At 46.1% G+C, this 11,908-nt stretch overlaps 1 protein-coding gene across 1 annotated transcript in view; it reads left to right on the forward strand.

The window, feature by feature from the left end:
* Window positions 1–668: 668 nt before the first annotated feature.
* The window catches only part of GFM1 (G elongation factor mitochondrial 1), a 77,296-nt gene continuing 66,056 nt past the window's right edge, over window positions 669–11,908 (forward strand). The window contains exons 1-6 of the mRNA XM_019503211.1: window positions 669–804; window positions 1,881–2,033; window positions 2,635–2,767; window positions 5,614–5,818; window positions 6,815–6,931; window positions 10,325–10,475. Of these exons, the coding sequence (XP_019358756.1) occupies window positions 745–804; window positions 1,881–2,033; window positions 2,635–2,767; window positions 5,614–5,818; window positions 6,815–6,931; window positions 10,325–10,475 (819 nt within the window). The 5' untranslated portion in view covers window positions 669–744. The remainder of the gene's footprint in view (window positions 805–1,880; window positions 2,034–2,634; window positions 2,768–5,613; window positions 5,819–6,814; window positions 6,932–10,324; window positions 10,476–11,908) is intronic.

Genomic DNA, 11,908 nt, shown 5'->3' on the forward strand with positions numbered 1-11,908 from the left:
CCCGTCTCACATGCTGTCTGTGGGGCAGCGCCGAGCGCGGGACTCCTGGCTCCTGTCATTTGTCTTCCAGGAAGGTGGTTTTGCTTTTCGGGCACGGCAGCGGGGGCAGCGGCCCCTCCGGCACATGTTAAACTTCAAATCCTGCGACTCGACAGCTGCGCTGAAGCGGCTGAGGACGGTTTCCATCAAAGGCATTTCCCAGACGTGGACGTTGCCCGAAAGCTTCCGAGGCTGCATGTACCCCGGCACCAGCCCAGGCATTTAGTACAGAGCTAAAATTAGCATCCGTTTCGGAAGGCCGGGCACTGAGGCGGGGTGCGCGGGTCCTGGGCGGGGGGCAGAGGCGCCGCTGTCCGTAGCTGCCCTCCGCAAACCTAGCCCGGAGGCCAAGGAGAATGGCCGCGGAGCATGTAGCCGCCTCCGCTGCCAGCTTCACCCGCGAGGGAAGGAGGCTAGAGCGGCCCGTCTTCCTGCCCGAGGGCAGACGCCCGGCAGGGACCGGCGCGCGCCCAAGCTCTGTCCGGGCGCAGAGGCGCGGAGCGGCCGCCGGGGGCGCTGCTGTCCAGCCCGCGCTGCACGGCGCCTGAAGCCAGGCCCGGCGGCCTCCGTCCTACAGGGGGCGCTGCGGCCCAGCCCACACCGCCCCGTGACCCAGAAGTGCTTTCTCGCCGGCACGGACCGGAAGTGCCGCGGGGTGGCGGACAGTCGACGCCGGTCCGCTCAGGGACCTTTGCACGTGCCGGGATGACGCGGGTGCTGCGGGCCGCGGTGGACCTGGGCCTGAGGCGGCGGCGGTGGCAGCAGGTGCGGGGTGGCCCCAGGCCCCGGTGGGAGCCGCGTCTAGGCTGGGGGGTCATGTCCCTGCAGCGCCCGGGCCTGCGGGCGGCCATGGGGAAAGCTGAGGGCAAGGACGTGTGAGCCGCCACAGCAGCGGTGTCACAGACCCGATGTCCCTCGCTTGGGGCCCAGGACTCGCCCCGCTCCAGGACCGCAGTGATGCACCCGGGCCAGTCTGGGACCGCGCTGTATGCAGTGTCCCCTGCCAGCAGTTGGAGACGGGCACGGGGCACAGGGTGGTGCTAGAGCAGAGGTGGGGGCACCTCACGCAGCGCAGGTTCTGGACTGGTGGGTGCAAAGCAAACGCCACGTGTGCTGAGTCCGGGGAGGGGAGTGGGGTCCCTGAGTCTGATTTGGTCCACGGACTAGCCTGCACCATGCATTCAGGTTGCAGGGCCACCTGTGTTTGATGCCCCTGTTATCAGAAAATATTCAAGTCCTTGTTTCCACCCACAGTGGCTTGTTTGAGTGCTCCAGATGAGCGCTCTGCTCCATGTCCTTTTTGCCCACTTGCATCCAGATGTTCCTAGTCTCTCTGGGGTCCCTTGTCCCTGTGATGCTCCCATTAGGTTTTCTCATGCTGTCCTCCTAATTCAGCATTGCTTGCAGTAGGAGACCTGCAAAGTTATGTAATTGAATTGACAGCTGGTAAATGGCAGGAAGGGTAAGAAACTGGTAGTTTACAGGATGTCTCTGGATATGAGCAATCTCTTCCCATATCCTAGCAAGCAGGAAGGTGAAGGGAACCAGTTTTTTTAAGAATTGGAGGCAGAGCAGAGAGAGGTGTCAAAGGGGAGGTGGAGGCTGAAAGGGCTGTTGAGAGTGCAACTAGGATTAGAGGCCATCCACTATTTCTGTGGAGCAGAGGTCTCTGGGCTGCTCAGGAGCTTGGGTCATAGATTCATAGATAGGTCACTCAAGTTAACTATCAGAAGGAAAAAGTGTGTTGGCCCGAAGCGTTCCTGGAACGGTGTGTCAGGTGAGCAAACTTTGTTCTGACCCTGACAAAAGAGGCAGAATTGCATTCTACTTTTATCTTTCAGTTCTTCTGGACCAGCTGCAGACAGTGTTCCTCAGGAATCATTCCCAACGAAAAGATCCGCAACATTGGAATCTCTGCGCACATAGACTCAGGGAAGACAACGCTAACAGAGCGCATTCTTTTCTATACTGGCAGGATAACACAGATGCATGAGGTGGGTCTTTGGAATATTGATGCTGAATGCTCATTCCCATAATTGAGTCTTTCTGTTCTTTGGCTTTGTAGAATAGCAAAGGATATTGCACTGAATAAGAAAGTAAAAGTATTCAGTAAGACTTTGAAATACAGGCAAATAGGAATAATTGAGGCAGTTGCCTCATGCCTGACTTGCTTCAGTATGCCCCACCACCTTTAAAAAAAAATCAAAACTCAGGCTACCCCACACACATACATATGGCAAACCCCACATAACAAGCAGAAAATTTCTTTGCACAGTCAAAGTGACTGACAAATGTGGGGGGGGGAATGTCACATTTAAACAGATGTATTAAATTCCAGTTAAAATACAATCTGTTTACAGTGAATTTTTGAACACGCAGCTTTTTTTTTCAGGAGCGTCTTGCAAAGGAAAGGGCAAAGTGAGTTCAGGTTCTAGAGTGAGCTCTTGTTGTTTAACTAGCTTGATTTTCATGTGCTGCTTGAAAAATGCTGCTCTCCATATAAAGCTTCACTCCTGTAGCTCTTGCACAGGCAAAACTCTAGATAAAAATCAGCAAGAAGTTTCCTACAGTACATGATTTGCTTGTTGTATTTAGGTAAAAGGCAGAGATGGAGTTGGGGCTGTCATGGATTCTATGGAGCTAGAGCGACAGCGTGGTATCACAATTCAGTCTGCAGCGACATATACTATGTGGAAGGATGTTAATATCAACATCATTGATACACCAGGTAATGTTAACTCTGGGTCTTTTGAAGTATGATGTCTAACCAAAATATCTCAAGTCTAATGAATGCCACCCACCCCTTCCTGATTCCATATTGCTCAAATCACAACAGGGATGCAACCGCTTATCTGAACTGTTCAAACAAAAATGCAGACCTGAATAGAAAACGTGTGCATGTTTGAGTGGCTGAGGAAAACTAAGGCAAAGAAACTGTACAGGAAAAAATCCAGATTCAGTTCATTTTGAGGACCATTTTATGCCTCATAAACTGTGTCCTTATTGGTATATCCTTTGTTCAGCACTTTGTGTTCAGATCAAAATTTATCCATTCACTCTTTATCAATTCTTAAACTTTAAGAATTTTTAAACTGAGCTCCTTAGGCAGGACTATTGTCTTCTGTGTGTCTATACATGAATATTTATGGCACCTGACAAACATAAAAATGTAAAGCTTAAAGAGCTCCATTCTTGGGAGCATCTTTCAAAAGCATACTCTGTATGCATACTCTGAAACTCTGTAATTCGGCCATACTCAGGTTACTGTGTAACACATGCTGTTCTACTAGAGTTTGCAGTTTCAAAGCCTGTGTGTAGTAAAAAAATAAATAAATAAAAAAATTCCAGACTTGGGGTGTAGACAGACATAACACTTGGACTTCTGGTTAAGATCAAGTGTATTGAGAGGGTTAAACATGTAATAAAAACTGGGTGCACACATGACGTATAGTAGTAACATGTCACAACTCATCCACCTCTGTACCAACCCCCTCTGCCCCCCGGATGAAACGGAGATAACTGATACTCGATGGTGCATCACAGTTCGGGTTAATTCAGGTTCTGTCTGTCATCCTTTCCACCCCTGTGCCAGGTGCTCTTCAGGACAGTCATCTTTCACAGAATGTGGTTTACAGGTTATTAGAGTGACTAGACCAAGGATTTGTTTCAGTTGGAGCAGAATTGGATTAAGACAGCATATTTCACCTGTAAAGCTGCCTCCTTGCAGCAGACTTTGCCACAAATGCATCCAATGAACAGATCAAGGTTTCCTCTGGGGTACCTCCTTGTCCCTGCAAGCCTCAGCTTCACTGCCCTTATGCTACACCTCACAGATAGAGCAGAGGCATCTATTAGCCCTAGGTAGCCTCCACTTTGGGAGAAATTCTTAGGCCCCACCTTCTGTAGAATGGGCTTGCATGGAATATTGCTTGCCCAGCACCTGCTTTACCACAGGCAGTCAGTAAGGAGACAAAACAATAAAAGTATTCATTATGTAGGAGAAAACAATTATACAAGTGAACCTGACCATATGTTTGAAAACCGATCCAAAAGACAAGTAAAGTGTCTTACCCTCTAATCTGACTGCCACCTGGCCCCCTGCAAGTCCTGTCAGTATCTCCAGAACTCAGCCTTCTTGCTGACCCTACTAGCCCTAGTTGCTGAGGGCTTGGACCTTTTTTCCAGCCTGGGAAAAATGTAAAAACCCTTACAGACAGCCCTTAATGCCTCCAAGCTATCTCTTGCCATGCCCACCTTCTGCAGTACTGTTTACTAATTTCTCATCATGAGTCTCCAGAATCCTCCAAAAACTTGGAGGACATCTGGCATTCTGCTGGCTAATGGGCCATTTCTCACAGGTGTCTCGGGAGACAATGGCCCTTCCCGCTTGTGGCCCCTTTGGTCTGTGATTGGGAGCAGCAGTTGTCCTTGCCCTAATATCACAATAGCAAGAGAGATTTAGTAGTTCTGCCCACTCCATTTCCTTAAGTATGCATCCCACAGTTCCCTTTGCTAAACCATATCCAAAATCATAAAGATACATACAGACAGCATAACATAACCCATGCCATAATAGAAGTGACATAAATGGATACAATGTAATATTGGCTTTCCAATGAAACCACATATACTGCATCAGTGAAATAAACAGCAGAAAATCTGCCTGATACTACACAAACCCGACAACCTGTGGTGCAATTTGTGGCAGGCTTCAAGACGGGAGTTCTGCACCTGAGGCTTCTTGCAAGAAGGGAGCCTTTGTCGCCTGTATGATCCAAGTAAGAGGATAACCTTTTAGTTGTCATTGGGGTTTGGTGTGAAATGTTCCTAGTTTCATATAAATATTGGTGAAGGCACTGATAGTGTGGAGTATCTTGCAGTTGCTAGGAGTGTCGGAAGATAGACCAAGGACTGAATGGCCATGGGCAAAGAATCACCATGCTTATTTTGATTCCTCCAAAACACAGGAATGTGTTGATAAATGTGACTCATGCCACTTTTATGGGACAGAGTCAGAAGATTATTAGTGTCTGAATAGTACTTCATTAATAGGTGTGGGGCACTGCTAGACTGGAAATCACAAAACCAAGGAGAATAGTGCCCTTGATTCTGCTGTTTGTAATAGTTCAGATATTTAAAACTGAAATTATCATGAAAATCTAGCTAGTTTTCATTCCTTATGTTGTTTGTTTATAGCTTGTACTTTTACTGCCTTTGACCGTTAAATAATATACACATAGATTTGTTTATACAGTAATCCTTTCAAGTAAATGTCGCTTTCTGGCTGCTTTGCAGTAGGTTAGTATTGCAGTGTTTGACTTGCAGTCAGTCAGGACTTTCTCTCTGAAAGTGAAAGCTCTTTCTAATGACATTCCCTCAAAAACAACTTTGCAAATGTTGTCATTGACCTAAAGTTAAAGAAAATGTTTGTTTTCAAAACTTACTTTTTTCATCTATTTAGGTCTGATTTAGGCCCCTTCAGCATAGCTAAAGGCTAATTCACATGAATACAAAAGGGAAGCAAACCATGCTGCTGTTCAAACCATCACAGAAATAATTGTTTTTGTTATCCAGGGCATGTAGACTTCACAATTGAAGTGGAAAGAGCGCTGCGAGTTCTTGATGGAGCTGTCTTGGTGCTCTGTGCTGTTGGAGGAGTTCAGTGCCAAACAATGACAGTCACCAGGCAAATGAAGCGTTATAATGTCCCATTTCTAACATTCATCAATAAGCTGGACAGAGTGGGCTCAAGTCCCACCAGAGCTGTGCAACAACTGAGGTACCTACTATTTTTAACCTGTTTGCAGTGCAGTTCCTAGACATTCGCATAATGTTTCTTGATATTTTGAGTAGGTGTTAATGATCCTGCTGAGCTTCTGCGATCTGATGAAGTCACAGCCCCGCGGTACAGTGCACGGTTTTAAGTTAAATCAGATGGGTAGCTGAAACAGCGCTTCTCTAATTACACCAGGAGAGGATACCAAAATAACTCTCATTGACAGAACAGATGGTAGTTCCCTTAGGTTAGGAAACTTCCATTTCCTCCAAAGGAACATGGTTTCATGTCTGCTGAATTGGGTTTATGGCTCATTTTTATTTATGATAATACAAGTGTATATGGAGCCACTTGAAAAGGTTTTGTAGTAAGCATCCTCACTACAGGGATGATTAGACATGCTGCAGTGCACTGCTCTGGTAGGACAGAGGAGAATCCTATCACATAAAACCTGTATGTTATATAGGATCATAGGAAAGTAGGGCTGGAAAGAACCTCACAAGTTCATCTAGTGCAGCCTCCTGCTCAGGGCAGAATCATTCCTGACTAAAGCATCCCAGCCACGTGTGTGTGTAACCTGCTTTTGAAAGTTTCTAAGCATGGAGAATCCTTAACTTCTTTAGGTAACCTGTCCTTGTGCCTGACTACTCTCATAATCAGATGCCTTCTTCCTTCTCTCTATCTCTCATGTCCTGTGGATGTCCTTTGTACTCTTCTTTGTTTGTAGGAGAAGAGTAGACCACTTCCAAATGTACTAAAACGTGAGAAAAGTAGCTCTCAGATTAAAATGATTTAAACCAGCAAATACATAAAAATATACCTGGATGTTCTGTCAGCAGTTGGTTTTCAGTAGCGTTCTTTCAGATAGTCAAGGAAACTTTTAATGTTAGTAATGGCAGGGTGGATTAATGACACTAATCAAGGATAGGTTGAGACAGGGGATTTTATAAAACCTCCTTGTCTTTTAATGAGAACTAATTGTATTTTTAAATTTTTCAGATCCAAGTTAAAGTACAATGCAGCCCCTATTCAAATTCCCATTGGTCTTGAAGGAAACTTCAGAGGAATTATAGATCTTATTGAAGAAAAGGCCATGTACTTTGATGGTGATTTTGGGTAAGTGGCTGAAGTCTTTTCTTGTAGAATAAAGTTACTCCCGGTCTGAAGAATGCTTAAATGGAGTAGCAAATTGTTTTGGTAGTCAGGAAAGAATCCTGACAGTATGTTATAGTTAGAGCTGAGGCTGGGCTGTCTAAAGAGGCCCTTGTTTTGCTGCATAACTTAGGGTAGCTGCATCCCTTTGACAAACAACTTAATGTGGTTGACAAGGAAAACCAGCACTGTTGTGTCCTAGAGGTACAGAAGCCTGGTAGTGGGATTTGATTGCAGAGGTCTGGAATTCCTGATCTATTCAGTTTTGGGCAGGGGGAGCACAAGAAAGAAGCATCGTATGTCTGACATATAGCGCTAATTGTTTTACTAAAGTGTCAGTTGTGAGGCTTGTTGAATGAAATAGCAAGTACAGCAGGAGCCTAGCAAGTACAGCAGAAAACCAGCCTGGCTTGTCAGGGAACTCTTCAGTAAAGCACAAAAAGGAAGCTTACAAGAAGTAGAAACTTGCACGAACAACTAGGGAGGAGTATAAAAGTATTGCTCAGGCATGCAGGGATGAAATCAGGAAAGCCAAAGCGCAGCTGGAGTTGCAGCTAGCAAGGGACATGAAAAATAGCATGAAGGATTTTCTATAAGTATGTCAGCAACAAAAGGAGGATCAGGGAAAGTGTGGGTCCTTTACTACATGGGGGAGGCAACCTAGTGACAGGATTCAGAAAAGGCTGGAAGTACTCAATGCTTACTTCACCTCAGTCTTCCAAGTCAAGGTCAGCTCCCAGACTATTGCAACTGGCAGCATAGTTTGGGGAGGAGGTGAGCAGCCAACAGTGGGAAAAGAAAGGGTTAGGGACTATTTAGAAAGGCTGAACATGTACAAGTCTGTGGGGGTGGACAGGATGCACTTGAGGGTGCTGAGGGAGTTGGTCAATGTGATTGCAGAGCCACTGGCTATCACCTTTGAAAACTCATGGTGTTTGGGAGAGGTCCTGGATGATTGGGAAAGAGCAAATATAGTGCCCGTCTTTAAGAAAGGGAAGAAGGAAGATCCAGGGAACTACAGACCAGTCAGACTCACCTAGGTACTTGGAAAAATCATGGAGCAGATCCTCAGGTTATCAATTTCTAAGTACTAGGAGGAGAAGGTCATGAGGAGCAGTCAGCATGGATTCACCAAGGGCAAGTGTCGTGCCTGGCCAACCTGATTGCCTTCTATGGTGAGATGACCGGCTCTGTGGATGTGGGGAGACTGGTGGATGTGGTGTACCTTGACTTTAGCAAGGCTTTTGATACGGTCTCCCTCAAAATTCTTGCAAGCAAGCTAAAGAAGTCTGGGTTGGACGAGTGGACTATAAGGTGGATAGAGAACTGTCTGGATCATTGAGCTCAGAGATTAGTAGTAAATGGCTCAATGTTTAGTTGGCAGCTGGTATCAAATGGAGTGCCTCAAGGGTTGGTCCTAGGGCTTGTTTTGTTCAATATCTTCATTAGCGACCTGGAAGATAGGGTGGAGTGCACCCTCAGCAAGCTGGAGGGAGTAGCAGATATGCAGGAGGGTAGGGCTAGAACTCAGAGAGACCTAGACAAATTGAAGGATTGAACTAAAATAAATCTCATTGGGCAGGTCCCCATGTGCAGGGTCATGTGGCTTGAGGCGCCACAAACTACATGTGGGAAACATGAAAACGTGCCAGGAAATCCTGGAAGCTAAAAAAGAAAACTCGGGTGGAGGTGGGGGGGAAAGTAGCGCAGGGTATGTGTCAGTGTGCACCAGAACAAATGGAGGGCTGACTGTCCAGAGCAATGTTCTGGCTGCAGGCCAGGTTTTGTGCTGCCGGATCTGCATCCCTGCTGCACCAGGACACCAGGTAATACTGCTGGGGCCAGCAGAGGTACAGGCCTCAGCCTCCCCTATCCCTTCCTGGGACAATTTGCTGGGCGCTGAAGCACATGTGCATGCAATGGGGCATAAAGTATTAGCAGAGATTTGTGCTGCTAGTATTTGTGCCTCTACAAGTGCATGTCCCTGCATGTGGGGACCTGCCCATGAGGTTCAATAAGGAGAAGTGCAGAGTCCTGCATTGAAGGCAGAACAATCCCATGCACTGGTACAGGCCTGGGACTAACTGGCTAAGAAGTAGCTCTGCAGAAAAGGACTGGGGGGTTACAGTGGACAATAAGCTGAATACAAGCCAGCAGTGTGCCCTTGTGAAGAAGGCTAATGGCATACTGGGCTACATCAGAAGGAGCGTGGCCAGCAGATCCAGGGAAGTGATTATTCCCCTCTATTCAGCATTGGCAAGGCTGCAGTTTTGAGCCCCATTACAGAAAGGATGTGGACAAATTGGAGATAGTCCTGCAGAGGGCAATAAAAATGATTGGATGGCTGGGGCACATGTCTTCTGAGGAGAGGCTGAGGGAACTGGGCTTATTTAGTCTAGAGAAGGGATTTAATAGCAGACTTCAACTACCTGGAGGGGGGTCAGGTTCCAAGGAGGATGAAGCTAGACTGTTCTCTCTGGTGACAGATGACAGAACAAGGAGCAGTGGTCTCAAGTTGCAGCAAGGGAAGTTTAGGTTAGATATTAGGAAAATCTTTCTCACTAGGATGGTAGTAAAGTGCTGGAACAAGTTATCCAGTGAGGTTGTGGAGTCTCCATTCTTGTAGATTTTTAAGACCCAGCTAGACAAGGGGCTGGGATGATCTAGTTGGGGATGTTCCTGTTTTGAGTAGGGGGTTGGACTACATTAGACAACCTCCTGAGGTCTCTTCCAACCCTAATTTTCTATGATTCTAAGTCCTGCCATGTTGTGGTGAAGCTCCCATTGACTTCAGTGCCATGAGCAATACCTCCTATTATCTCTTGGGAGGTTAAGAAAGGTAAGGATGTTGCTTATGAATGAAATATCAAACATCCATAACTTAATAGGGGATGAGACACCTAATTTTGCTATAATGCCAGATCTTTGTGAGATGATGCTGTAGGACTAGTTTTAATGCAGTTGGTAACTTAACTGCTGAATACTGGGTGCTGCATGAAGAGAAGTGTATAGCCATATTTGCATTCAGCATGAAAAGTATGTCTCTTGCTTTGTGGCCATATCTCATAATGTGCCTATTTGGTTTAAGTGTGCCAGGATAAATGTGAAGTGGAACTGAGGTGGAGGAATGGGTTGTTCTGCTGCACTGCCAAGCCCTGCTATGAGCTGATGCACTTCCTCACTGGTGTGGCATTGGAGATCAAAGTTGATGGACCTCAGTCACTTATTCACACTAATAGTTAATGTTTGGACTGGCTTAGAATTTTGTAGCAACCATGATGCTTAGGTGATTCAAACTTCCTTTCCTGTGGTTGTCCATCAAACTAGCTACACTGTTTCTGTCCTATATATTTGTAGGCAGAAGTTTCGATATGATGAAATCCCAGCTGAATTTAGAGCTGAGGCAGCAGACAGACGTCAGGAATTGATTGAATGTGTTGCTAACTCAGATGAACAACTTGGAGAACTGTTTTTGGAAGAAAAGATCCCTACAGTAGCTGATTTAAAGGTAATATCTGATGGTTCTTTTTCGTATAGAAATAGTTCTTACTGGCTAGAAGTGAGATGTTTCAGAGTCTCTTGCTGGTATCTGGGTACTCGCTTCCCTAAAAAATGCTACCTGTATAGCATCCATGTGTGGTGTGGCATCCGCCACGGCCCCCCTCTGAGCGGGGGGGCACCCTGGGGAAAGCGGGTGGGAAGAGGGCGCTCGGGCTCCCGCCACGTATTGTAGGGCCAGTAACAGTTTTGCACAATTACCTTCCTAGAGTACCATGATCATCTCACTGCCTTTTCCAGGCCTATGTTTAACTCTTGGTTTCTCACTCAGCCTCTGCAAGTGTGTCATTCATGTTGGTGGGCTTTGTAAAATGGACTGGAAACTAGGCTGAGGCCACCAAAGAATCACTGATTTATAATAATTTTTTGGTCACTTTCAACCCTGAGAAGATTTGAAATGGTAACCTGGAGTTTTGTGTGTCCTAAGTTCATGCTCAGTTCAAATTGAGGGATAGTTTGTGCCATCTCTTTGTTGTGACAACTTCCCTTGACAGCAGCAAGAAAACTTTAGCATTGGGTGGTTACAAATAGGCCGAAGATCAAAACTGCTGCAGACAACCAGCTGTTAAGTGTGATAAACAAAGCAGCAACAGGTTTTAAAGGTCTGTTATGGGGAGCTGCAATCTGTAGACTCATTTCTCACACACACAATTGTTGAAGTTGAAGCCATCTGTCTTTGGGGATGTTGGTGGAAAGAGATTCACAAGGATGTCTGCTTGAATATTTTGGTCACGATTTGCTTTTGTGTGTGTTTTGGTTCCAGCTAGACTCTTGGAATGTGTTTTCAACATCCAAGGAAGATGCATAAATTTAAACTTGGGTGGTTTAAGTAGGCACTTTCATTGAGCAGATTCAGCAGCTTGATACACCCTGAAATTGTTGGAGCCAGTAGGTGGTTGCCATTATGTTTTCTGTTCTGTTCTCCTTCCTGCACTGCCCTCATCCTGTAGGGAAGCAGCAATGCCGGGTTTGCGTTCCATCTTTGAAAGAAGAGTGGTCAGTGAAAGTTAAGACTGCAGTAAGGGTTTGTCCAGAAGCTTATTTGAATCTTCTTATGAGCTGACTTTTTTGGTCTTTTAGTATTGTAACGAATGTTAGGAAGGCTGCACAAAGCATTGATTCTGCAGTCCAGCATGGACTGTAGCTTCAGGCATCCTTATACCTAAACTGGGATGAAGCATGTGTTAGGAAAAGCTTTTTTTTTTTTTTTTAAATTTACCAATGGACTGAGCTTCTATAAGAGGAGCTGTACTTGGTTAGTGTTCCTCTCAGAAGCGGAGAGGACCCAGAGCCAGAGCACAGAGGAATCTTCAGTGACAGAGCCATTTCTATGCAGAGGCACGGGAGCAAAGTGGGCGGTGTGCCCAAAGGAAGAAACCAGCA

Source organism: Gavialis gangeticus, unplaced genomic scaffold (genome assembly GCF_001723915.1).
Source record: "Gavialis gangeticus isolate Ggan-Ray unplaced genomic scaffold, GavGan_comp1, whole genome shotgun sequence".
Taxonomy (NCBI): Eukaryota; Metazoa; Chordata; order Crocodylia; family Gavialidae; genus Gavialis; species Gavialis gangeticus.